This window comes from Cricetulus griseus, chromosome 8, assembly GCF_003668045.3.
Source record: "Cricetulus griseus strain 17A/GY chromosome 8, alternate assembly CriGri-PICRH-1.0, whole genome shotgun sequence".
Taxonomy (NCBI): Eukaryota; Metazoa; Chordata; class Mammalia; order Rodentia; family Cricetidae; genus Cricetulus; species Cricetulus griseus.
In genome coordinates, this window is record NC_048601.1 from 89,327,463 (window position 1) to 89,355,005 (window position 27,543).

General features: G+C 37.7%; 1 protein-coding gene across 1 annotated transcript in view; it reads left to right on the forward strand.

Annotated features, from left to right (window-relative positions):
• Positions 1–3,970: 3,970 nt before the first annotated feature.
• The window catches only part of Skap2 (src kinase associated phosphoprotein 2), a 149,901-nt gene continuing 126,328 nt past the window's right edge, over positions 3,971–27,543 (forward strand). The window contains exons 1-4 of the mRNA XM_027429626.2: positions 3,971–4,186; positions 12,707–12,812; positions 13,387–13,412; positions 21,493–21,600. Coding sequence (XP_027285427.1) covers positions 4,120–4,186; positions 12,707–12,812; positions 13,387–13,412; positions 21,493–21,600 — 307 coding nt within the window. The 5' untranslated portion in view covers positions 3,971–4,119. The remainder of the gene's footprint in view (positions 4,187–12,706; positions 12,813–13,386; positions 13,413–21,492; positions 21,601–27,543) is intronic.

Consider the following 27,543-nt stretch of genomic DNA (forward strand, 5'->3'; position numbering starts at 1 on the left):
TGAATGGATGTGTTTGTTGTCTTGCTATTGTAATAAGCTATAGTAGTAAAAGTAATAATTATGGTGTGGGCTGGGACTGTATCACAGGCTGTGACTGTATCACAGGCTGGGACAAAAGACTCAGGACTAAGAAATTATAGCCTAAAAGCTCAGTCATGAACTATTAGTATCAGAATTTTCTGGTTTTCATTGAGTTCAATGTCACATTTTTTAAGGGGGGATAAATCCATATGAATTCCAAGAAGAATATAATTTTTTTGTTTATTGCCATACAATGAAAAAAAACACAACATATCTAGAAACTTCAAATGGAAATAATGATAAATCTTCAATTCTCAACACCCTTTTAATAGCCATTACTAGGAGACTTGAAAGACAGGTTTAAAAGTTTTTCGTGGGTTAAACTTAGAACTAAACAACATCTCAATTACTTCTTTTGTCCAATATACTCAGCCTACATAAGCACAAGTCTGTCTTGGTTGCTCCATCTCTTGGTACTTTGGAAAAGACAGTGGCTATAATGAAAGGTCATTCATTTAGTCCAAAGAGAAACCCATGTTGTTAAGAACTACTGGCCAGTGAGGAAGCAAGGGTGCCAGCCAGCAGCCCAAGGATAAGCTTTCTTCAGTCAGATCCTCTTAGCTGTAGTCAAATCTGTGAATGACTGCTACTGGGCTTCATGGGAGATGCTGGGGCAGGGTCATGTCACTCTGCTTATGGATTCTTGACCATCGTAGCTGCGTAACAAAAGCTGCTAACTGTTATTATGCAGAAATAAATAACAGATTTTATGCCTAAGGGTAATCTTTCTTCTGCATGAAAGCTAAACAGAAATGAAGATGAGAGGCAAAGAAAAGTAAACTGTGTTTTGGCCATTGCCACCTTTTCTTCCGAGCACATCTTTTAAATATAGGCATGCCTATGGGCATGCCCTTGTTCAGCACTCTGCATTTAGTCTGAATGTCATAGAGAAGGGGTTCAGTTTTAGTTCTAGGGATGTATATTATTTTCTTTGAACTAGAGGATCTACTGCTGAGAAAAGAATCAAGAGACTTTCTGAGAGTCTAGGATTTTCTGTGGAATAGGATGGGGGCCTCAACCTCTTTTGGGTTGAGATTTAAAGTTTCACTTATTATTATTATTTGAATACTAACACAACTAAAGTATGAAAAGTGTGTTTTGATTTCTCTATTAGTTTTTGTTATGAAACATTGGAAGACAAGAGAAATAAGAATCCATTTCTTTCAGCCTATTCCTCTTTCCATCTTACAATCAATGCAGTAACTTTAGCAAGAGACACTAAAAATAATGGCATATACAAAGCACTTCCTAAGTGCATCCATCATAGACACAGATAAAACCTGTGTCTGAAAATGGTTTTCTAAATAGAAGAAGTGTGTTTCATACAAAAAGTCCATTTTCTGTTATTGCCTTTTTGATTTGGACTACTAGATGCTATACATTTTAAGGCAATTTTAATGGTTTCTTGTCTCGTGCTAACAAGAAGGACTTGTCATAATGAGGAGTGTAGACACTGTCCATTTGATCTACTCTGGAGAGCTGTCTATTTGATACAGAGCAAATCACCTCCATTCCTTTGTGGAATGAACTGAGTACAAATAAATAAAACATAAGAATAAAAATAAATGTGGTCAGTTCTATCTGAAGGCAACAAAGGATTGGGATATCTAGAGGCTCTTAATAAAAATGTGACAAGACAGAGAATAATATAAGACTAAAGTAAAGGGAGGAATAATTTTTCCTAGCATAAAGTGTCCACAGAAGAATTTCTTATTTAGGAAAGTGGATGATTTTGTGGTTTAATAACAGTTCTTAAATCTTTAAAGTCAGAAGAATAAAATTCACCTTTAACTCCACAAAAAATTAATTTTCAGCATTCTTCTTATAATTTATCACATTGATCATCTGGGTAGGAATTTTGGATTCCATTTTGGTTAAATAGACACTTTGAAGGTGTCTTTTTTTGGTTATTATTTCACATGTTTTACTTGAATGGTTAAATTTTTGTCTTTACTGTTTTGTAAGACAAGGGCACCTAAATATTCTAATTTTTCCTTTTAGAATTAGTACCTAGTATTGTTTCTTTGAGAATTATGTGTCAAAGTGCATTTTGAGTATTAGTTTTTATGAATACTATTTGAAAAAACTGATATTCACCTGGTACAGGGAATTGTACATGTTAAGTACAAGTTTTGATCTATTCTTTAACCCTGACATTTTTTGATGAAATATTCATAATAGCACTATTATTCTATATTAGGCTTAGGATTCCAGCTGGGGATGACACTTAACTCCAAATTTTCTTCTGTAAAAAATCGGAAATAGTAGTGAAATGTTTCTCAAAATCAAATCTCAACACAGCTTATATTTGTTTATTAGAGACTGTTTTTCTCTGGGGTAGAACTTGAGAATCCACACCTTAGTAATTTCTCTCAGTGATCCTAAGGCAGATTAAAGTATAAGGAACATTGGTCTAAAGAAAGCTGGAGGTGGGGAATAGTGGGGAGTGGGGGGGGGAGGGGGAGGGGGAGGGGAAGCTGGGTGTAGTAGCCCTTGCTTTTAATCCTAGCACTCTTGAGGTAGAAGCAGGCAGATCTCTGTGAGTTCAAGGCCAGCCTGGTTTACATGGTGAGTTCCAGAACAGCAAGAACTACACAGTGAGACCCTGTCTTGAAAATAGAACAATATTTAAAAAAGAAGCTGGAGTGTACAGGAATAAGCAATTTATATTTTGATTGGAGCTTTGACAACATTTGTACCTAGGAGAAATAATAAACGATAGCCACTGTCTCTATGAAGAGAAATGTGGGTAAAGTGATGTTCGTGTGTCATTTTGAAAATGATGTGCCAAAGGACAGATGGACGGTGCAACTTGGGGCATTTCAGTAGCCACTGTTCCAAGCACAAATTTACCAAAACAAGTATACAGGGGACACTCAAAATGTTTTGCTTTGTCAGTATCTACTTGAAGACTCCTATCAGCCTCTTCCCTATTCTTCAGTGACTCTGGTAGCTTCATTTGCTTTGATAACAAGCACTTCTACACAGTAGGTTTTAAGTGATTGTAAAAGTTAATGGCATTTGAATGCTATCATTTACACACACACACACACACACACACACACACACACACACACACACACACACACACACACAAGATTCTAATATAGCCAGAACTTGTCTTCTTGGGATTTAGATTAAACCTGTACCATTTAATGACAGAAGGCCCAGTCTTTGCTGACTAAATGAAAGAAAACATATTTTATATATTTATTCTCCTAATCACTACTAGCAATTAAAAAATACAGGTGGACAGCGGTACGGGTGGATTACTAGTAGTACCAACTTAACTCTCTGGGTGCCCGCCCCCAAATGGATAATGTCTGGGACTTCCATCAGAGCCAGGGAAATCTTTCACTCCAAGACTAGGGAGAAAAGTACTGTCAGGGCCAATCAGAACGCTCCGCCGTTTGCTTGGGGCTCTCAGGAAGGACTGGCGGAAATGAGACTTTATTGGCTTCAAACAGTTGGACAAAGGCGGTCATGCCAGTGGGGTGGTGGTGGGCACTTGCTGGTGGGCCACCAGACAAGGCGTGACCCGGTGGGAACGACCACTGCTCAGACGGTCCCTAAACAGGTAAGCGTGAAGCACCGCGGAGACGTCCTTTCCCGGAACCCTGGAGGCAGACCGAGGGGCGTCTGCAGCACCAGCACCAAAAATGGCGCGGACGCACTTCAAGGCCCGTCAGGTGACAGCGCTCCAATCCGCTGCCTGCCCTCTGCGGCCCCGCCTCCAGCGCCCCTCCGCGTGTGGGCGTGGCCTGCCCGGAGGGCATGTGGGCGTGGCCTGCCCGGAGGCGCTTTCTTTAGACTCTCAGAAAGCACGAGCTACGCAAGCGCAGTCGGGCTCCAAGCCCGTTCTCCCCGCCCCCTGTCCCGTGGCCCCGCCCCGTTCTCCCGGGCGGGGCGGGGCCCGGGGTCCGGCTACTGCTGGCTGGAGAGCCAGGGACTTCCTTGTTGCGAGCCTCGGCCCGGCCGTGTCCCGGCTCGTCGTGCTCACCCGGACGGCCAGCGCGAGTCTAGGGCCCGGCCACAGCCATGCCCAACCCCAGCAGCACGTCCTGCCCCGGCCTCCTCCCGGAGGAAATTAGGAACCTGTTGGCAGGTAAAAAGCGGGAAGGGGGCGGTGACACTGGGGGCGGGGGCGCGGGACGGCGAGCCGGTAGGGACAGAAGCGCTCAGCCTTCACCTGCCCGCCGTGGGGACGTGCCGAGTCGGGGGCTCAGGGAGCCGGGGTGCGGGGACCAGGAGGGAGTGGGCGTGTATGCTGAGACGTGCTGATCCTCCCCCGAGAGCCGGGAGTTGCGAGTTTCCCAGAGACCCGAAAGTGAGGGCGGGAGATGGGCAGCAAGTGTTGCTGAATGCATGCTTGAGAACTGCAGGCATTAGTTCCTGGGCGGCCGGGCCAGGAGGGAGGGGTGCCGCTGTTAGTTAGCAAGGACACTGTAGGGCTGCAGGTGTTGGGAGGTAGGAAGTGCAAAGGTGCTGTTTCCAAAAGATCTTTCTCTTGAACAGTCAGGTCAAACATGTTTACATTTTTGAAGTGTGCCTGATTTTCAAATGGCCACTGCCTCCAGCCTCAGTAACTATTAAAGGGAAAAGGGAAGGATGTGTTAAAAGTCCGACTTCCTGTGTCACGTGATGAAAGAACTTCGTCTTTTGCACCATCATCTTCCCCTTTTCGGTTTTACATTCCCATTTATAGGAACTTTGAAGAGTTGAACTGTGGTTCCTAGTGCTACTATGAACCTACTGTTAGCAATGTATGGAGGTGTGTATTTCCACTTAAGGATCAAGAAAAGCTCTATAGTTCTGTATCAAGTAGAGAATACCCCTTTTTAGAGTAGCTTAAGGCTTCCCTATCCTGATGGTCTTGGATACCATTATATACTTTGTCTTGTAGATGTCAGAATTCTGGAAATGGAATAATTTTAGTTTGGCTGTCTCTAAAAAATTTCTTCCAATACTGATCATGGATAACTGAATTAAAAAGTTTCTCCTAGATGTTGTAAGTTGTGTACTTTAATTGTTAAAAAGCGAGGCCACCTAAAATGTCACAATTCAACTAATAAGTTACTGTTGCAATAGTGTGAGAGCAAGCGTCATAATACCTTGTTAAATTGTTGGGTTGTGTGCATCATGAAGATGATGGAAAAATTCAAGTACATGTATGGATGCAGTCTTGTATTCGTATGAGCATGATGCAGGATGATGGTGTACTATGTCACTCTGAGAAATGCTTCTTGTCATTAACGAGTGTCATGAAGAAATGATGAAAGACCTATTGATGCTGATATAAGGAAGCGTTTTTTTTTTTTTTCATCATATGGGCACTTATAGGAATATCAGTTTTGTTTTACTTATAGTTAACTTTTTTTGTGGGGGGTCATCTTCTGGAATTGCATGTTTAGAAAAGTATCTTAATAACTAGATCACGAAAACTGTTTTATTCCACAATTGTTATTGTTTTCAGGTTAGTTATTCCAGGTCCATTTTTTTTTGTTTGTTTAAAAAATACCTCTGTTTAGCTTTTAAAGCTTGACAGCTCCCTTAGTAGCAAGTTACCATATGGATTCACAGTTATACTTCTAGCATAGTATGTATGCTGTGTGAACTGTAAGGCCCATCACTCTCTGAGCCTCATAGATTACAAGTGTTTTCTGTGGCTCTCTCTTGTGTCATGTAAACCAAAGCTCAGAATTACACATTTATCTGCTACTGCTAACTTTCTGTATATTTCTGCGGTCTGTTAAGTCAGAGGTTGTACTAGCACAGTTTTTGAAATTATCTTTTTATAAGATGCATGGGGGTTAAAACAAATCTTAAAACGATAAATGTTTATAGATTGCAAGTTTGCCTTACACTTTATTTTAGAAGATGCTCATGGATATGGTATATAGTAAAGGAATTAAACAAGTGAGCTAGTCTTCTTCACGGCTTAAAACAACTTTTAATTATTCAAAGATGGCTAAGGTTTTATGTTTCATTAACATCTTTAGACTAGATGTCACCCTTGAATCTTATTGGGATGCAGGTTGACGATTCCATCACTCAGGTGTTTGGGTGATAGTACATGATTAAATATAGAATTGTAAAATTAGAGCTAAGTGTTTTAACTGATTGGGTTTTAGAGATATTGCTGACTTACTTAGTACATTCTTCTTTAAATTGAAGAAGAGATTCTGATCCTGGTACTTGTAATTAGTTAAGACTCTTAAAATTTGTGGCACAGTGTGAATTAGATAAGGAGCCAGCCTTTACAAGAATTTAAAACCCTCTGCTTTCAGAAGGAAGAAAAATGGCATTTGGTTTTATGTTTCATATGCTCATTATCTGAGTCATCATATGTCATACACGTTCAGTATTTGCTTGATGGAGATAGGTGCTCAAATGTATTTTTTTTTAATCATGTTTTTTCTTTGTCATTGTTTTGCTTTCTCATAGTAGCTTTAGACTGCCATTTCAGTATTTGTCCCCTCCTTATTCCTTTCATCTTTAAAAACACTGTCTGGGAATGCAAAACTAAAGTTACTATGCTTAACCCACAATTAATAATACCCTTGAAAAAATGACAGTATAGTTTAAACAGTTACAGTTTCTATAGCATCAATACACTAAAAATTGAAGGCCTATATTTTTTAAAAATAAGAAATGTTCAGTTCTTCTTTTTAGAACAGTTTATATAACATTTTGTTGAGTCAACCTTTAACCCCCCTCCCCAACAATGGAAGAACAGGTTTATCTTGGATAATTAAAACCAAAGGATAGACCCAAGTCTTGGCCATTTAATCTTACCCCATACCCAAATATTTTGACTAGGACTAATAGCAAAAATGGTCTTGATTTATGTGATTTCTCCTCTGGCAGGCAAGAAGGTGAGCAGCTCTGGGAGTGCCGCCTGCTGTTCTCATTTGTTTAATTACCCTTTAAATATGGGTTTGTCGGTAGTTTGCAGTCAAATATTCAGACTCCCATCCATTCATATCATGACAACAAATAAAAGGAAAGTTGGAAAAGCATGTTACCTTCTTAATAAATTAGAAGATAAAACCAATATTAGGAGAAAGTAGTTATCAGTATGCTGAAAAATTAAAATCAAACTGACCAAACCATAACAAAGTGACAATATGGTTTCAGCAAAGTGACCTTGAGATTTTGTTCAGATGGCAGTTTTGATTAGAAATATTGCCCCTTCTCCCCCTATTGGGGATTTCAGAACATTTTTTTTTTTTTCTTTTCTTTAGACCTTCACACAGTGTAATTGATAATCCCTTTAGGGACACTTGATTAAGAATGCAATTCAGTTGAAACCGAGATAGGATGTTTTTAGTGCCAACCACAGGATGGTTTGTTTCCACCTTTTCAATTCCTATTTATAATTTGGTTAACATTTTGGTTTTATTTTCTGTCTGAGAATTATTTATGGTATATCTCGTGTTCCTTCTGGAGCATTGGCTGAGTATGCAAAGGGAAGAGTGCCACCTACTGAGTCACCAATAGTCACCTACTTTTTAGTACCTGGATTATCCCAACAGAGCAAGAGCAAGCCTGCCCCATTTTGGCAGCAGCAGCTAATGAGTATAAAGTTGATAAGAGAACATTTGATCTGAAAGTGAAATCAGCCTATGGCATCTCTGAAATACTTTCTTCTACAAATAGGGATAGGAGTTTGCAAATCAAGGGACCAGAAGTTTATCGGGATTTTGTCTGGCTCAAATAGTATCTGTAAACAAAGATGTAGTATTGGGAAATTTATTATCTATTACTTTATGAGTAAAATGCCTTCTTTTTCCTTACTGGGGGCTATTTTTGAATGGCTTTACATTGAAAGTATTTTTTGCCTTGGATTATTAAGTAAGTCTCTTGATTTTATGAACATTTAGATAGTTAATCTAATCTTAATCAGCATTAGTTTCTTTCAAAACATCTAAATGTCCTTAAAAAATGAGCAGGCTGTAAGCTTTCCAAGTATGTTTATCTCTGCTGATACTTGCTTGCTTTGACGTACTTGTAGAAAGATGGTACGGATGCCAGGGGAAGGAAAGCCTCTGGTGATTTGAAACACAGTTCAGTTGTCTCTCATAAATTGAACATTAATTGTCTTATATGGGTGATAAAAGTGGCATAGGCTAGGTTTTATATACTCATTATTTATTTAGTTTGTCTTTTTCAATTAAAGCCAAGTCTATCTTTTTCATTTCACTGAGTTTACATTTCTTTTCAATCACATTCTGAACACATTACAATAGATGCTACCCAACAGTGGTGTGGGTATAGTGTAAATCTCAGACTAATGTGTTACTACTTATTTTGGCTTCTTTGAAAATGTGTGGTGAAAAGGTTTTGATGAGATAAATCTTAAGAGATTGAAAGATGGCCAGACTTATCTTTCATCATCAGCTTTTTACCAAAATAAACCATTTATCGAGTAAAGCCAGTTTTGAAAATTTTGTAGCTGATTGGATTATAAAACACAGATACACTTAGAGATCTGTGCTCCTTCATGTCTTTTTCCATGTTTAAAAAGCCCCCAGTTCAGCTGTAACATGCAAAAGTGCAAGGTAATCCAGGGGAAGGCATTGACCAGAACAATCAATAACTTTTCAATTAGCCATTTTTCCAACTTGGGGTATTTGGCTCCATTGATCTGCATGTGCCCACTTTAATTGATTTTTATATTTTCCCCAGTAGCTTTTGGTCAGTCCATTCCCTGCTTTAACAGAAAAGAAAGTGTTGTTCTGTTCTGATGGCAGCTGAAAGTGTAGGCTTTAAGTTAACATGTTAAGTTGGATGACTGACAGCTCAAAGAACACAAAGTAAAACCTGGTTTACACCATAAGGTAGGAAAACATCTGGAATTAAGTAGTAAAGCCCTTTGGGGTGCCACGATTGGTTCTTACAGTTATTTTATTGACCTGGGACTTAGCGAGTGGTGGTGGTGCCATCCCAGTTCTTGTTTTCTCTCTCAGGCAGATTCAGGCCATCCCAGAGGGAGGGAGGGAGGGAGGGAGTGTGTGTGTGTGTGTGTGTGTGTGTGTGTGTGTGTGTGTGTGTGTGTGTGTACGCTAGGTGGACAGAAGAGGGGGGTTACCTTTGTGACCTGTTCTCCAGGCTGCCGGTCTTATTCTAGGCTGTTCCGTAGCACCTGCCCTCATTTGCTCTAGAGGAAGATAGAGTGGCAATTTTTCTAGGGGTTCATATGTACAAAGAAAAAGAAAGGAAACAAAAAGGAGACTGGAAGTAGGATTCAGAGGGTAGAGTGTTGAGTTCTTGCCTCTCAGGGTCATATGTCTGCTGAGTGGCCTCTGCCTTAGTTGCATAAAGATTGCTGAGCAGAACACATAATTTTTAAAATTTTGTTTTCGGACCTTAACATTTATGTACAAAACAGTTGTAAATTTGATCTTTCAGCTGCCTTGCTCCAGATCTTTACAGCTGTTCCCACTGGATGGCTTACTCTTGACAAACTTAAGGTGTAACAGGAGCAAACTTCCCACCACTCACTAGGATAACCTTTTCCTGTTGCCAACTTGTGGTTAGAGGCCCATGGAAATGGGGGTGATTCGGCGGCAGGCTGTGCTGACCTGTAGCCTTTGAGGCTGCAGAGGGTAAGAAGAGATAGGGGACCATAGGATCTGTTGCGTTGGTGGCAACCTCTTTCCCAGGCTTTATTAGCAGGAGCCAGTAGCCTCCCCCATCCTGCTTTTCCGTGGCTGGCGCCGGTTGGTAAAATAAAACCTCACTCACCTCAGAGAAAAAGGGAGTCTCAGTCCCTGGGCCCAGTGGCCAGTCTTGCGCTGGCTGACCTTTTCTTGTAGTCAAATTACCACGTTTCCCCGAATTACAGGCAGAAAGCAGTCAGCGAAATCTACATATGAACAGAAGGACACGACCCCTAAAGGAAGGTAAAAGAGGGCCACAGCGGCTTGCTGGCTCACCGCGCAATAGGCTTCTTTACCATTTGCGGGGCTATTTAGAGCACAATAAAAAGCTTCAAATCTCTTTTCCAACCAGCCAGAGGAGCCCTTGATTTACCCAAGAGTTTTATTGCTGGCTTTTGAAATATTACTCTGGCTTTGAGGTACAAAGCCTCAGATCCAACCCCATTTGTCTGGCGTGGCTGCCCCAAGCTCAGCATTCTGCGCCCAGCTCTCCGCTCCCAGCTATGTGGACAAGAACCCCGAGGTTTAAGTCTGGTTGGGTTTGGGCTGGTTTCTGGGGGCAAGGTTGGGCACCCCAGGACAGCCTTGTCCCTGGTTCCTGCTCCAGAGCTGACAAAAGCCCCAGGGAGCACTGTCGGCGAACTGCGCAGCACCGCTGTGGCTGCCAGGACAGGCTACGATTCCATCCGTTAGATTTGACGCGGTGTATATTTTAAGAAGCACCCTGGACTTGAAAAACTTAAATACCAACCAAGGCTGTTCGGCAACCAACAAATCATATTATCACAGCCCTTCCCAGCTAAAGTTCTTGTTAAACACCACCACCAGCAAAGCAGTTTCTTTTCTGCGTCTCGTTGGAGAATTATCAAAAAAGCCAAATGCTTGGAAAATCCTTCCAGTTGCTATTAAGCCTTTTTCTAGGGAAAAGCTTGGGAATAAATATACTAAAATTACTTTTCTAAAAGTATAGATGTTTTCCGTACTTAGTCCTCCTCTCGAGAAATACAGATTTTTTTTTTCCCTATACCCTTTCTACAAATGTTTTCTCAAAATAGAGGCATGGGTTCGCATCCTCAGAACATATTGGGGAGGCTTTTAGGAAACATTGCATAGAGCATGCAGCCTTTTTGTAATGTTTTCTGAGTTTTTAGAAAACTGAAATGACCTTTTAAAGAAATAACTCGGGCAGTAATTCGTTCTGTTATTGCTTCCGGAGATAGAAGATAGATCCTGTTTGTTTAAACTGGGATTGCATAATGAAAATGTAAAATAGGCAATTAAATACTCATGGAAGAGGGAATTAAAGACAAACATTGAGTGAAAATAACATTAAGCAGACTGTTTACCAGTCTATGTGCCCCTGAGTCTTGCAAGTGTAGGCTGAGTTTGGGAGAGAGCTAGCAAAAACAGTTACTGGGAAACCAATGATCTTCTCTTTAAGCTGAAGTATGCTTGTCCAAAGGAGGCTTGCTCCTGTGGGTAGAAACTGCTGCAACCAAGTTTTACTGTTTTGAACCCACTTGAAAAGTTGTCCCACGTACACTGGCCTCTGACAATGCCTCTTTTCTCCCTAATTTAAGGGCCACAGAAGGAAAGCGGAGCCAGGACATTTTGCTTTCATTTCATTTTGCTACTTGCTTTTAACGTATTTGTTGTTTCTGGGTTTCAAACTAGAAGTTATTTAAGAGAGAATTTCATATTTTAATTTTATTTTTCCTTTGCGTTTATTGGTTTAGCAAAAAATTGTGTACTTATTATGAATCTGTAACATCTTAATCCATATTCTTCATTGGAGCAAAATACTTTTTGTAATCAAGAATTTAAAATTGATTGCATTATATTCTGTATATTTAGGTTTTAAATGGCTTATTGTAATACACTTGAGATTATTGCACTTTTTATTACTTATGTGTAATATTATGTTTTGATCTAAATTAAGAGACAAAGTAGTTAGATAAAAAGAAAGTAAGACACACATCTTTCCAGTACCAAATGTGGTGCTTTGTAGTCATGCTTAAAGTTTTAATGTAATTCTCTAAGAGATATTTTAAAATGAGCCATGAAATTCTAAAAATAAAACATGTATAAGCTACCCAGTATTTCATGAATTAAATAAGAATGGACGTCTAGGAATCAAACCAACAAGGACTTCTTGGAATTTTACAGGAGAGAGTATTAGTCAACAAAATATTTAGGAGTTTACTAAAATTTTAGAAGAGACTCGGGAAATGTTACATGAAGCCATAGAAATCTATTTCTTAGACACTATATTTTTAAATAATAGAATAACCCATTTCTCACTTCCTTATCTAAATAGTATTCCAGGTGGCTGACAGCAGGATGGGAAGCAAGGGCTCACATAACCACATAACTGGTTGTCTTTTGACTTTTGCATAGCCAGCACGAGTGGGGCAGGTTTTTGGGAATCTTGGCTAGAAAAAAAGGGATTTATTTTCTTCCTTTCAGCATTAGATATTATGTGTTCCTGAAAGTGGATTACACTGAGAAAAACACGCTCTTGCCAGAGACTTTAGCTTATCATTATAAAATATTGCAAATGACTTGTTCTTATAGCAACTTAAAAATAATTATAAAGCGATAGTAGTACATGCATAAAAGTGTTCCACTTGCTTTATAGAAGCAAATTTGTTTTATGAGGCACCATAGTTTATTAAAACTTGTATGCTTCTTCCTAGTTTAATAATGCCAAACATCCAAATAGTATTTTCTATGCTAAGCATCAGTAGAATATACAGATTTTTTTTTAGTTAAGTGGTGAACAGATTTGTTCAACTTAGTTTTTGAAACATACTTCAACTGTTATGCTTTGGACTGATAAATAACTACCATAGATTGCACAGATATTAACACGTAAGTGTAGAAATAATCATTGATCTATTTGTCTTCACAAGGAATGGTTCTTTTCTGTAATTTGTATCCTGTTTTTCTGTTTCATGGTTTAGATGTTGAAACATTTGTAGCAGATACACTGAAAGGGGAGAATTTATCCAAGAAAGCAAAGGAAAAGAGAGAATCGCTCATTAAGAAGATAAAAGATGTAAAGTCTGTGTAAGTCACTTGCCTTTTATACTAATATAAAGTCTGTGTAAGTCACTTGCCCTTTATACTAATTTCTTACTCAGAAATAACTGTAATTAATGCTTATGTGCTGATTTATTAATGTTATTTGTAAAGGACAAAATATATTTCTACTACAGTAGTTTTAAGCAATTATAATACCCTTTTTGTTTATAGTTATGTAATTTTAAAAAGTATGTTAGCAAAACATTGTGTTTATTTTGAGCATCCGAGGACATATTTGAGGGTTTTACTATCCATCAGACCTTGAAAAAGAAAATCTTCTAAATTGCTACTGCATTAAATAATTAAATGTAATATATTAGAGATATTAAAGATATATATTCTACTATTATGTATTTTTTAATTCTCTTATACTTAAACCTATAAAAATGCATATATTATAAATTCCCAAGTCTCTTGGAATTGTCATTTCAGTACAGAAATAGTGTTTTCTCTAGATGTATATTTATAATATAAATTTTGGATTTGAGTTATTGTCATTAATTAGACCTTTCTTTGATTTTTCAACCACATTTAATTTTTTTTTTTTTAAATTTTGCAGCTATCTTCAGGAATTTCAAGACAAAGGTAAATTTCAAATCTGAAATAATTTTCTTTGTGGAGATTTTTAGTAGGATAATCTAACATTCTAAAATTTTATAATTGGAATCAAAAATTTAATTTCCATCCTATATGGTAGACCTTCAAGATGAGAGTGCTAGCTCCCCCTGCTGAGAGGAATATTCAGAAGTGTATCTAGAATCCTATGCATTTCATAGTCTTAGGTTTTGTGTTTATTAATGGGAGCAATCTAAATACAGGCGTGTTCCTGCCGTTGTTGCACACACAGTCAGGCGTGTACCTGCAGTTGTTGCACACACACAGTCAGGCGTGTACCTGCAGTTGCACACAGTCAGGCGTGTACCTGCAGTTGTTGCACACACAGTCAGGCGTGTACCTGCAGTTGCACACACAGTCAGGCGTGTACCTGCAGTTGCACACAGTCAGGCATATACCTGCAGTTGTTGCACACACAGTCAGGCGTGTACCTGCAGTTGTTGCACACACACAGTCAGGCATGTACCTGCAGTTGCACACAGAGTACGTGGATGAGGCAGAGGAGGGCTGCCGCCCACTGCTGGGCCACACAGAGTGGTTTTAGGGGTGTCGGTGGACCTTGGCTGGCTCATCATGATGCATGCTTCTGTGGCACAGGACATGAGATACAGGACTCACACATGCCAGAAGGCACTTTACAACTGAGCTATGCCGTAGCTCTTGCTAGGTCATGTTTTTAAAGATGTGTACAAATAGTTACGTATTTTATTTGATAGCATGAATAATATGTTTTCAAATGCTGGCTTTTATTTTTATATTGCTTCTTTTCACTTGATAAATGTGTACTTTGGAAGTTTTTAAGCAATGAGAATTTGGTTTCATTCTTTTTGATGTATATGGGCATGCAGGCAAGGTGACAGTTTCCCTCTAGATCCGAAAGGCTATTGATTGGAAGGCACCAGAAGTTCCAGGTACTTCATATTTTCAGTTGTTTGTGAGGACCTGCATAGTGTCTTTATGTCCACAGTGCTAGCTCACAGGCTGTGACCTTCAGCTTGTGGATGTCAGCATGAAGATTACTGTGAGGTTTGCTAATCTGTGGAACTAGTTTCTGAGTGCGGGTGAGAAGACAGTGTGGCACCTTCTTACTGGGTCCCAGTAATAGTTCCTATTTGAGCTGACTGGCAGTGAGAGGGCAGCCGCAGCTCCAGGACACAGCTCTTAGCCCCCCACACCCAGTCAGTTGTCAAGAAGTCATAGTTTCTATGACATTCGCTTGTCAGGATCCAAGTAATCCAAGTGGACCGGAGGAGGATATGCCATACTGAGATGTTTTAAACATGATAAAAGCTAAGAGCAGGAAAATATCTCCTACTTTCAAGTACTTACAGTTCTGTGCTACAAGGACTCTTAAACTGTGGGCTTAATCCTGTTGCATTTACTTAGGTGAATACAAAAACTGAGTTTGTACATTTTGATCATGATTTTTTTAATACAATGTATTATTTGTGAAGAAATAATAGATACAAGATCTTTTTTGTTTAAAAATAACTTATTCTTATTTTATGTATATTAGTGTTTTGCCTGCATGCATGTCTGTGTGAAGGTGTCAGATCTTGGAGTTACAGACAGTTGTGAGCTGCCATGTGAGTGCTGGAAATTAAACCCCAGTCCTCTGGAAGACCACTCAGTGGTCTTAACTGCTGAGCCATCTCTCCAGCCCCTAGATACCAGATCTTACCTCTGCTTAAAAGGTGTATTTTGTCGCACTGATTATTTATGGAGCTCTCATTGTATCTTAATTATTTGTGCATTAAAAATTTTAAGCTAAGAAGGCATGATAATGAGAAACCATTGTATAATTGCATGCTATTCAGTAATAGTGTAGGGGCTTTCCCTTTGGGATTCTGTTTTAGAACTTGTTCAGGTGTGTGGATATTAAAATTACATTACTGAGACACATTCTTTGTCTCCAAAGAGAATGGAAGTTTATATAGTATTTGATAGAAATTGAAAAATGAGCCTAGAATAAGAGTTCAAATAATGTGGAATTCAGAGATTTCCCCATAATCATTTTCCTCTGAATAAGTCATTTGCAGCTCAGTCCTGCTGTATTGAGTTAACTAATCACCAAGAGTGCCTGCACGAAATAAGCCCGTGGACAAATTAGATGTGTACCTCAGAGAAATATGAGAAGCTGAGTAATTTCATGTCATCACACCCTCACAATATGTTCAGCTTTGTTCTAGAAGGACTATTCAGTAGCTTACCAGGACTAGGAAAGGGTGTAGACTTAATAGTTGCAAAGTGGTTACCCAGTGTGCATCTTCTTTAAAAGATCTCCACGTTGAATGAATTCAGGGCTCAGTTGTTTTGATGCTGCTGTCCTGCTTCCAGTTTCCCCTGGGCGTTTTCCTGTGTTTTTAAGCCCGCCCCCTTCTTCCTGTCTCTGTAGGATCACAGTGAAGTGAGCAGAAACAGGTTCACCTTTGTACTCTTGTTTTACATCCTTGTTAAGTCAGTGATAGGTTAATTTTAATATCATTATTATGAGAAAGAGGTTCAGGAAGAGAATTCTTCACATGAATACATTGAGATTTACTCCATATAATTATAGTTATTATTTTCTGTAATGTTCATAGGTGTCTGTTTGCATCTTATGGTCCCTCTTCATTGCTTCCCCTACATTGCAGAAAAAATTCCATCTTGGGATTTACTAAAGCAGAGTTTACAGGTTGAAGTGTTCAGTCTTTAAAATTAGTTGAATTGATATGCTAGTTGCAATCTTAAGTTGTATAGATCTTAGGAGATTTCCTTTGGTAGTCCTACATTTTATGAGAATAACTTGCTTTACTGCAGTGGCTTTTAAATATTGAGGCTTACTGCTAAACTTTCCCATGATTTATGTTTGTTTCCAAAGAAGATATTGCTTTAAAATTTCCCTTTCCATTTATTTGATTTTGAAGGTTCTCCTTATATAATTGAGCATAGATTCCCCATTAGATAGGTCTGTCAAATTGTTACCTTTAGAATAATTATCAGTTGTTTTATTGAAATGCCTTAATTTTTATTATGAAATATTTGAATCTAGGCAGAAATATTTGAATCATAGTTTGCTTGGTATAGTCCCTGGTATTCAGTAGAAACATTGCCCGTTTATCTGGAATAAAAAAGTCCTTATGGCTATAGAACTCTTGAGCAAGACAGATAAATAATGCTAGTTTCTTAGTTACAGTATCAAGTGCTCTCCTGAATCCTAACCTTGTAGTTCAAGGTCTCTCTACACGTTGGAATTGTGTTATATGATTAAAATTTTTTGTTGTGACAGGGTCTCTCTTTTTAGCCCAGCCTAGCCTTTAGCTCAGCCTTGCCTTTGACTCGCAAGAGCTGGGATCACTGTTGTACACTACCATACCCATAACACATAATTATTTTTAATTGTTTTCCATCACAGATCTCTTAAAGTGACTTAAATAGTTATGTTTTCAGTTTACACATTACTATTTTGTAAAGACTATTATTAGTAATTGAGCATTAGCTAGAATTTTCTAATATATATTAGGTCCATGACAAATAGTTATGCTCTAGTTAAATCTTTACCTTGCATTAGTCTCAGAAATGATTTAGGCATTATTTCCTTTATGGATTTATTGGAATAAGATAATGTAACACATAGTAGATGTTTAGTAAGTACTGCCTAGTGTGTATTCTCCAGTGTAACTTTGTCAAGAAGATTGAAGTTAATTTTGATTCAGAAGTTTAGTTTTGAAAAAAGTTTTTAGAAATGTTTAAATCATCAAAAGAAGTAGATATTAAATGAACACTATTTCAAGAGAATATTTTCTCAATTTTGTAATTACTAGTATTTACCTTTTTTTTTTTCCCTGCTCTTTCTCTTCCTGTGCTGGGCTTACTAGGTGTGTACTTCCTCAGAGCTGCAGTGCTGGCCAGCATCTAGTCTTTAAACGTGATTGTTTTAGATGCTACAGCTCCAGTGCTCTCACTTTTCAATCTAATTGTGAAAAAATTTAATAGATTTTGCCCTCAAGTCTCTTATCAGTATTTTTAAATATGCTCAGATTTGTTTAGAAAGCAATGGCCTTGACCATTTGTGTTATCTAAGCTTGTTAATGGACCACTTTTTAAAAATAGCAAGACCGTTAGGTAAGAAGGGATACATTTTAGTTTGTCCTAGTGGAGTTGTCAGAATAATGGAAGAGTCGGTCTTTGAGTTTAATTTCCTTTCCTTTACCCTTCCTCACATAGTATATTTTCAATTGAAAGCTAACTCTACAGTGAAATCTGAGCAAATTAAACTCCAGGAGTTCCATTCCACCACCGCTCCCTCCTCATGCTTGTACAAGTGTGTTAAAAACATGTTTGAGATAATGGAGCCTGTAATGTTAGAAGCCTATTTCCAAGGCAGTCCCAGGAAAATGATGGCCTTATCTCAAAGCTCTGCCTCAGTTTGGTGTGAATTATATTTATTATTCGTTGGCTGTAAGTAAGCCTTCTAAGAATGAGAGGAAAAATCTTGTGTCATTTAGCGGTTTAAAATCTGAAATTCCCTTAAGAAATTAGAAAGTAACTGCACAACTCTGTATGATTAGCTGTATATTACTACTTGAGAAGTCAGATTGGTTGAATGAACTGATAGTTAGAAATGAATTTGTTTTCACTTGGAAGTATTTCTCCAAACTTTGTCCTTGATGCTCTTTATAAGGGAACAGTTATTCTCTAAACTGTATTTTAGTTGTAATTTCCTTTAAGTTAACAGCTATACATATTTATGGAGTACAAGTGGTATTTTAATATGTATATAAATTTTAGGTATATTTGGCTGATTACGTGATTATATTTACAATAAGAGTGTATTTGACAAAATAAGTGATAAATTGGGCAGAATGCCTTCAGTGGAGGTAGAGATCATGACTGTGCGATAGCTGTTGGCTGCATCTGTAGGCATCTAAGAAAATGGTAATTGATTATAAGCCGTGTGAAAAGGGATGGCCAGCAGTATTATAAATTTCAAAGTAGTTACCAGGGGCCTGTGCTGCTGTGTTACAGGTAAGCCTTGGAGTTAGTTACCACTAAAACGCAGGGAAGGGAAGCCTTGGAGTTAGTTACCATTAAAACGCAGGGAAGGGAAGCCTTGGAGTCACCACTAAAACGCAGGGAAGGGAAGTCTTGGATCATTGTCTTTTAGATGGTTAACTTTGTATCGTTAATTAAACTTTTGAAAGTTGTAGGATAAATCAAATGCTTTTCTAGGGAAACAAGAAACAGTATTAATGAGCAACAACCCCATAATTATCCTTGTGAGTACATAACAGGGACACATTCATGTCTTTTCTTTGCGCAATAACTTTTACAAAGAAGTATTTTTAAACTGATCATTAATTTTATGACCACAGAAATGAGATGCAAAATTTATGCTGTTGTCATTGGCACAGGCTCAAGGCACCACGGACATTATGTGTGATTGTAATAGAATGGCTGCCAACTAATGACTCTGCAGACATTACATTCCAGCATGCTTTTCTTTTAGATGTCTGATTAGTCTGTAATGCTTTCAATTATGTCTGTAAATTGTATTGGATACGTTTACCTGATGCCCATTGTTGGTTCGAGTTCAGCATTTTATTACATAAACACACATTGAACATTTTCCCTTTAATTTATAGAAGCCCTTGCAGGTATAGCTATAGATACTTAGCCCTGGGGAAGAAAGATGCTGTATGCTACTCAACAGCGACCCCTGTGTTCAGTTATAGAGCCTCAGAAGAGAACAGCTTTATCTCCCCTTTATCGGATGGAGAAATGGCTGGAAATCAGAATCAGAGCAGGGTAAAGGGATGGCTTATCAGTGCAGTAAAGCCATGCTGAAAAGTAGTATTCTTTCAACTTAATCCAGTTTTAAAAACAGAATGCCCCCCAACAGAGATACTCTATAGATTCCTGTACATTTGGAGGGAACAGAGGGTGGTGACAAGAGGTGGCATGGACAAGGGAAGTAAACAGTCTCATAGCAGTATTTAATTTAGTTGTCTTTGATAAATACAAATATCACACTGACTTAAAAACCAATTCTTTCAATCAATTTTGGTTCTTTATAATTAGTAAGCTGAAGACAATTTCATTTTCATATATAATCCAAAAAGTGTGGTTTCTTTCTTTCTTTTTTTTTTGTAAACAAAGCCAGAGAGGTCTTCACCATATTTCTGACAGATTTTTATAGAGTACATTTTCTTACATCAAATGTTATGGTTTTTATAATCTTTGTTATATATAGCATTTACATACAATAAATAGATTGGTATATAGCCCTATGTATATATGGTCACTTGCATACACATTAAAATAGATAACAGAAATATCAAAAGTTAAATTACAGATATTTAAAACTTTAAAGAAGTTTTAATTTATTTGGTCATTTCCATATAGAATGTGAGGATTGGGCATGAGTATCTGAATTCATTTCAATAGATTACTTAGCTTTATTGTTTTATGTAGTTAATAGCACCTGATATACTGAACGCTAAGTTCTGGTAATATATATGACGTATCCTGATACCTTAAACATTCAGCCAGGTTTATTAATTTTTTAGTGTGTAAAGTCAAGTGTCCTTAGAAAATTAATATAACAAATCTTACCTCATTAAAAATAGGGCATAGCAACTAAAAGTAACTGAGAGTTCTGTGACCTTTACTGTATATCCCATGTACCGTCACAACATGCTCCAAATAATTTAGTAGCATTTTATGAGGCTCCTTTTTATGTTTGTAATCAGTACTGTCTTCATAAGAGAAATATTTTTATGTTCTGGAGAGTACTTTGAACATCCGGAGAAAGATGAGCTCTGAAGAGATGGTAGCACCTATATGCACTGTGGAATTCTAGCTGGGAAAGATATGTTACCATATTTAGTGGATCAGCGACAGACTTGGTAAAGATGATGAGATAGCCATCTGTATTCTGATACTGTCTTTAGGAAGGATGTCACCATCTTCATGTTTTTGAGGATAAGGATGATGGTTGCTCATGAAATAGCACAATCAAAATAAAATAAAAATTAACACTTAGTTCTTAAATTATGTAGACACTGTTGTCTTGAAGGAGGCAACTTGTATTCAAAATGGACAGGAAAATAGGAGGCAGCCATCAGATGGATGTTCTAGGATGCACACACCCCCTTCTGGCAAAATTTCCTCATCTGTTAACAGATAATTTCAGTTGTTAAGAAATAGTATACTAGTAAGCATATGCTTTTATGTGTTGTTGAATTCATAAGAAAAATGAGTGTATATAACTGGGCTTAGCAAATAGCTAATTCATTTTTTAAAAAAGTAGTAAAATACTTTTTAACCAAGTACATGGGGGGAAAAAAACCCACATGCTTTTATCAGGGGAATTAAATATGTAAAGCAAGCAGATAAGCAAACCCCTACAAACCAATCTAGGATTTGGGAATCAAATAGGAAACAGGCTACTACATGAAAACAGTGGCTTATATACCACTTCGTGAAAATGGAAAGGATTTATAGATTATTGTATTTAAATTTAGAGGGATTATATGAGTCTTAAGGCATTTTCCTCTTAATTAATTCCCACTCTTGGAAATGTAACTATTTTTAATCTAATATAATCCTGTGGTGACTTTTTAATGAAAACAGTGTTCATGTGGCTTTACATAGTCAATTTCTCATTATAATTTTTCAAATTATTGAGGAGGTAAAGGGGATTACTTGAATTATTTTCTCTGTTGTGCTTTTTGCTTTTCAGTTTTTGTTAATTACTTTGTCTTGCTTAATCCTTTTTTTTTTCTTTCTGTTTTTTGAACTTGTAGAAACATTCTTGATCTTGGGACTGGATCTTTTTAGGTTTCAAGTAAGCATTTGTCTGCTGACCTTTAGACATACTTACTAAGGCATCTATATTATGATTCATATAAAATAAAGTCCGACCTGGGTTTTACATAGTTCAAAAATATTTTGTCTGTTTTTTTCCTGTTTCAGTGACTAACTTTAATGGTTAGTGTGGCTTCTTGTGACAGGCACGGTTGTTGTCAGTGGGACAGTCATAAAGGGCGTTTCTCTGATTCGTTTGCAGGTGATGCTGATGAGGGGGATGAATATGACGACCCTTTTTCTGGGCCTCCAGACACCATTTCCTTAGCCTCAGAGCGCTACGACAAAGATGATGACGGCCCCTCTGATGGTATGTGATGCTCTACCATAGGATGTACCTCTTGGCAGGGCCATACAAAACTGCTGCATGCAGAGGGAGCAGGCTTATAAGAAAGCAGAAAGTACAGGCCAGGGGACCTCACCTTTAACAGAACCTTGCCGGGAACGGAAGAGCTCTCCCTAGTGGTCCTAGGGAGGCTACTTAAGTGTGTAGGTACTACTTCCTTTTCTTTTTTAAAAGGAGATTCTCATTGCTAGAAATTTTAGGCAAGCGCTGGTATTATTATGGGAAGGTTCTTAGTAACAGTTGTTGGTTAATTTAATATTATCAGATTCTTGCTTAATATTTGATTGTGCCCCTTAATGATTTTTTTGTATTATTTATTGTATAAATAATAAAAAAGATATTTGGTGTATTTTTTCTTAAAACTTCATGCAAAATGAGTTCATAAAATATTAAATCAATTATTTCTACATTGTCTTCTCATATTGTGAGTTTTTTCTTATCAAATGCCTTTTTACTACACATTTTCGTTTTTCTGATTAATGCTTAAAGTTGTCCTATATTATGCATTAATAGTTTGGTATGTGGTATTAATTGAATTAATAATAGAGTTGATTGATTATATTTTAGTAATTTTTAAAATCTATGGACTATGTCAAGAGTTATGAATCTTAATTTTAGGATACAGTGAGTGCCTCCTTTTTGATAGCTAGTCAAGTGAATCTGCACTCTGGAAACCCCGTACAAGTGATCTATAGTTATAAATTAAGAATGCATACCAGTGCATTAGCTATGCATATTAATTTGTGCCACTCAGAGTTTTGCATAGACATAGAAATGAAGGATGCTTTTTGCCAGCATATGATGATCAAACTGTGCAGTTCTGTCTCTAAGCACACTTGCTGAATGAAAATGCGCTTCCTGCATCAGAACACTCCACATTCTGTGCTATCCAGATCATTCCCTTTGGAAACATAAATTGCTTTTATGAGGTATAAAATTATGTCTATTGCAGAACAGGGATAAGTCAAGTGCATGCATAAGTGATAAACATTCTAACCACTGACTCAGAACAAAACAATCTTTTTTTATATCCAGAACTTTGTCCAATGCGTAGTGGTGATAATCAGATCCATTTTACATTAAAGGAAGGAGTGAATTTTAGAAAAGTGAATTGTTATTAAATCATAGAATACTCTTGGGATTATTGTTTTCTTTATTAAGAATAAATAATTTGGGGGGTGGTAAGATGGTCCAGCACATAAAGGCGTTTGCCACTAAGCCTAAAGACCTGAGTTCCATCCCCAGGACTTATACAGTTGAAAGAGAAAACGAATTCTCACAAGTTAGTCTCTGACCTCCTCCTAAGTACTGTGGTACATTCGTGCACCATTCCCATCAATAAATAAATATTAACCAAATTTTAAAAAATTTCATGTGTTCTCAAAAATCAAAATATAGAAGAAATATATTGGTATGAAAAACTTGTTAAAAGATATCTAATGGCATGTTTATATCTACACCAGTTTTTTTTTGTTAAGTATCTATGCTTATTTATTAGTGCTTAAGAAATTCTTAAGCAGATGAGACATTCTACTTTCATTGTGATTCATTTTGATATATTAGTAATAGGTTTGTAGCAGCTTTACATTTTCTTAGAACATGGTTAATTTTCAGACAGTCACTGGACATTTACTCCAGCATGTCATCTCATGTGTGTGTGTGTGTGTGTGTGGTTTTCTTTCTTTTTTTTTTTTTTTTGCAGCTTAGATTTTGTCTGTATTCTCTTTGATTTGTATGATTTCCTTTACTATGATCAATCTAATGATGTGCTAATTACAAAAAATGCATTTGACAATAAGTATAACTAGTTCAGCCTTTCTCAAGTCAGGTTGCTATGTTGTCCTTTTGACTTCTACCTTATGGTAGGCACTAACAGTATCTGAATGTTGATGGATTATAAACTCTAAGCATGATAATGTATTTTTCATAGAGTTAATGTAATTTCCAAGGTATTGCAAAGGTCAAACCTGCACATCTCTGTGAATTCTAAGTCTGCCTTTCCCTTTAATATTTCTTTTTCTCTGTTCCTCTGGTTCAAAAGTTCACCCAGTTCCCAAATGGCCACCTAATTTTCCAGTTATTCCCTCAAGCCATATGTGTTTTGGTTTCTTTATGGTTTATTAGGTACTGTAGGAAAGTAGCATAAGTTATATCTTCTAATGAAATTCAAGCACACTTCAGTGATGCCTCGACTTGATTGCTGGTAGCAATTAAATCACAGCCACGGAGAATAACGCACAGTCTCACCAAGTCCAGATACCCTATTGACACCGGAAACAAAAACAAGATCTTCAAATCAAACCCTGCCAGACATGCTCTTTCCAGCCTGCTTGCTTTGGTTTTTTTTTTGCTTGTTGTTGTTTGGCTCCTTTTTTTTTATTTTTTTTTATTTTTTTATTGGCCAGCTGCCTGATGGATAGCAAAACCATAACTTGCTGCGTGCTAACAGGCAGAGTTCACATGTAGGTTATTGAGAGCTGATAAAGGGTAAGATGGAGTTTTGATTTTCACATTGGACCTTGATACACCAGATTAATGGAATTTCAATGAGAGACCAGAGAAGCCACAGCTTTGTCAGAGAAACAGATGGAGATTCTATAGTCACGTCTGCTCATTAATACTAGTTGCGGGAAAGGTGCTCTCTCCTCTACACAAACGAGTTGATATAATTGATTTTTGAGTGGTACATTGGAAAAAAAAACCCACCTTATTGATGACTAGACTTGTAACATAAATAGTGACAGATTTTTATATAGTTTGTAACAAAAATGTACTTTGTGATCTTTTTTCTTCTCTTTCTTTGGAAACACTTTTTATTTTTATATTTTAAAAGAGAAATGTATCTTGAGAACAGCAGCTAAAAAGGAGGGAATGCCACACTGAAAAAGACTAGCAGGCTATGTTTTACTTATAAACAATTACAAGGCTGCTATCAGAGCAACATTTTGATATGGTAACATTCAAAAGAAAGCCGTTTCTTTTTATTAGCTTCATGTCTTTCTTTCTCTGGAAGATTAAGGATACAAGTTAATGATTGTTCTGGTGTCATTGTAGACCACTCTTACAAGTGTTATGCTAATCCTATGGCTGGAGATACATTGGGGTGTTAATACATACATTCAGTGATCAAATTAAATTAGAGATAATTAGACCCAAAACTTCAAAAGATGCCCCCGAATGAACACACAGTGCAGTGTTTGTGCACTAAAGTAGTAGATGTTAGTCACCATACAATGACTTGAGTTTCTATTTTCTACATTGAGGTCATTTCTATTATTCGTGAAAGGAGGCCTCTAACCATACAGCGTTGCAGCAGATCTCTGAGGTGAGCTGAAAGAATTCACTAGGCTGGAAGACATATATTGTCTCTGCTTGTCAATGATAGGTCGAAGGATCCCCATGGACATTTGTTACAAATCTGAGTCAGGGCCAGACCCTAATCACTTCATGGATAAGAATCTGGAACCTCTGGGGTGAGACTGTAGGAGGGCCAAAGTGAAAGAGAAGCAGAGAGGAGTCTCTTCCTAATTAGAATTCCCAGTAAGATGGGTTATGGAGAGCTCTGCACATTGGCAAAGACATGCATTCAAACGCACTAATATTTGTCTAGGAAGTCATCTGTTCCCCAGAGCTTGGAGATTAAGAAAAAGGCTTAGCTTTTTTGATCATAATTTATAATACCAAATAATGTTTTCTTCTTTTTTTCATATACTGTCCCTTAAGAAACTCCAGTATATAAAAATTTGCATACTACTTGTTCCAAAAGACTACTTAAAAATTGATGGTCTGGGCCAGAAAGATGGCTCAGTGGTGAAGGTTCTTGCTGAGTTTGGTCCTAGGTAGAAGGAGATAACTGATCGATGTAAGTTATTCTCTGACCACCTAACAGGTGCTGTGGCAAATGTACACACACACACACACACACACACACACACACACACACACACACACACACACGAACTCTCAAGATGGAAAAAAGAAAAAGTCATTTTTTAAGTTTTTATGATATTTAATGGGAACACATATCAAACTAAAACAAAGTGAGTGAATAATTATAGCAAAATAGGTTAAGTAAGAAAGACTGCAAAGTTAGAAAGCTCAGCATTATAAAAAATCCATTTTTAATTCAACAAATAAGCAGTTATTTTCACTATACATGAAGAAAAGAACAAGATACTTGGATACGACAGTGAGTGAAGGATTCAAAGATGAATAAAATAAAGTTCGTATTTTCAAAAAATATATAATTGAGATGGGAAGAGATGATAATTGCCTAAATAATGTCATTAACAATTCAGATTAAGGAAGAATCCAGAAACAGTAAATACTATTTGTTAACGATATTCCGTTGATTTGATCTATACCAAGGCAAATAATTGCTTCCATTGATTTTACCTTCTAATTTGTTGACTGGCTTAGTCATACATTTCAGTATCATGGCAGATAAACAAACCCAAGTATAAACTTTATGCCTGTATAAGAAGACCTGTATTTAAGTGAGTTCCTTGGAGTCTTGAAGTTTGCTGGTGACGGTGGGAAAAAGCGCTGAAAAGAACATTTATAGTGAAAGATGGGAAACGGGTTTCATACTCAAGATGATTCCATGGTCAAGCACAGGTCACTTGGCTGCTTGGGACTTTCTTTTCTGGTTGTGTAATGAAGTGCTTAGAGTGAGAACTTGCCTTTGGAGTCCCTGGAGCACCAGATGCCGTGTCCACATTGCAGAATTGGTAACTGGTATTAGCAGTGGATGATTTGCCTGGGAAAATGGGTTGTATGGATGATAACTTGAGGTGAGATTGAAGAGGAAGCAGTGCAGAGGTCTTAAGGTAGGCCATGGCTTACTGGGAGAGCTAAATGGGCAGTTAAAGAGTTTGCCTTTGATTTGGAGGCCATCAGGAGAACCCAGAAATAACCTGTTGACATGATGAGTGCAAATACCAAGGATGTTGTCTTGACAGCATCAAACACATGTTGAATTAAGTCAAAGAACTATGTAATGGCAAGCTCACTTTGCTACATTATTTATTTTCAATCTTGACAGTATCTCTACAGGATAGATATTACTATTACTATCTAGCAGTCAAGGGAATACAGGGAAAGAAAAGTTAGGTGATTTGCCTAACGCCTTGTACTGATTGGCAGACTAGAATTCAAATTCATGTCTGTGTGACACAAAAAATCATGTTTGCACAACCATTCCACTTTCATCTTCCCCAGTTAGGCTGCTGCTGCTTTTGTTTTCGGGGTTATGGAGGAGAGCCAGGGTAGAGTCGTGCATATTTGCTGAAAGAGAAGGGATTTTCCTGTCTGTGTCCACTCAGTGTGTCTTCAGCATTCCTATAGCAGCAACATTACCTAAGAGCTTGGAAGAAATGCTGGATCTCTAACCCCACCCTGTCTACTGATCCTGCAGCAGCTCTTTAACTATCCCCAGGTGTGCATTGAAGTGTTGGAACTGTGTTTGTTTTAGTTCCTATTGCTGTGAAGAGAAACCATGACCATGACAACTCTTAGAAAGGAAAAAACATTTAATTGGGGCTGGCTTACAGTTCAGAGGGTTAGTCCATTATTGTCACGGCTGGAAGCATGGCAGTGTGCAGGCAGACATGGTGCTGGAGAGGAGCTGAGAGGTCTACGTCTGGATCTATAGGCTTCAGGAAGAGTGTGTGTGTGTGTGTGTGTGTGTTAGTGAGAGAGAGAGAGAGAGACAGAGAGACAGAGAGACAGAGAGACAGAGACAGAGAGACTAGGCCTGGCTTGAGTATCTGAATCCTCAAAGCCCACCCCCAGTGACCCACTTACTCCAACAAGGCCACACCTCCTAATTCTGCCATTTCCTATGAGATTATGGGGGCCATTTTCTTTCTTTTTTATTTTTTACGATTTTTTTTTAAATTTGAATTA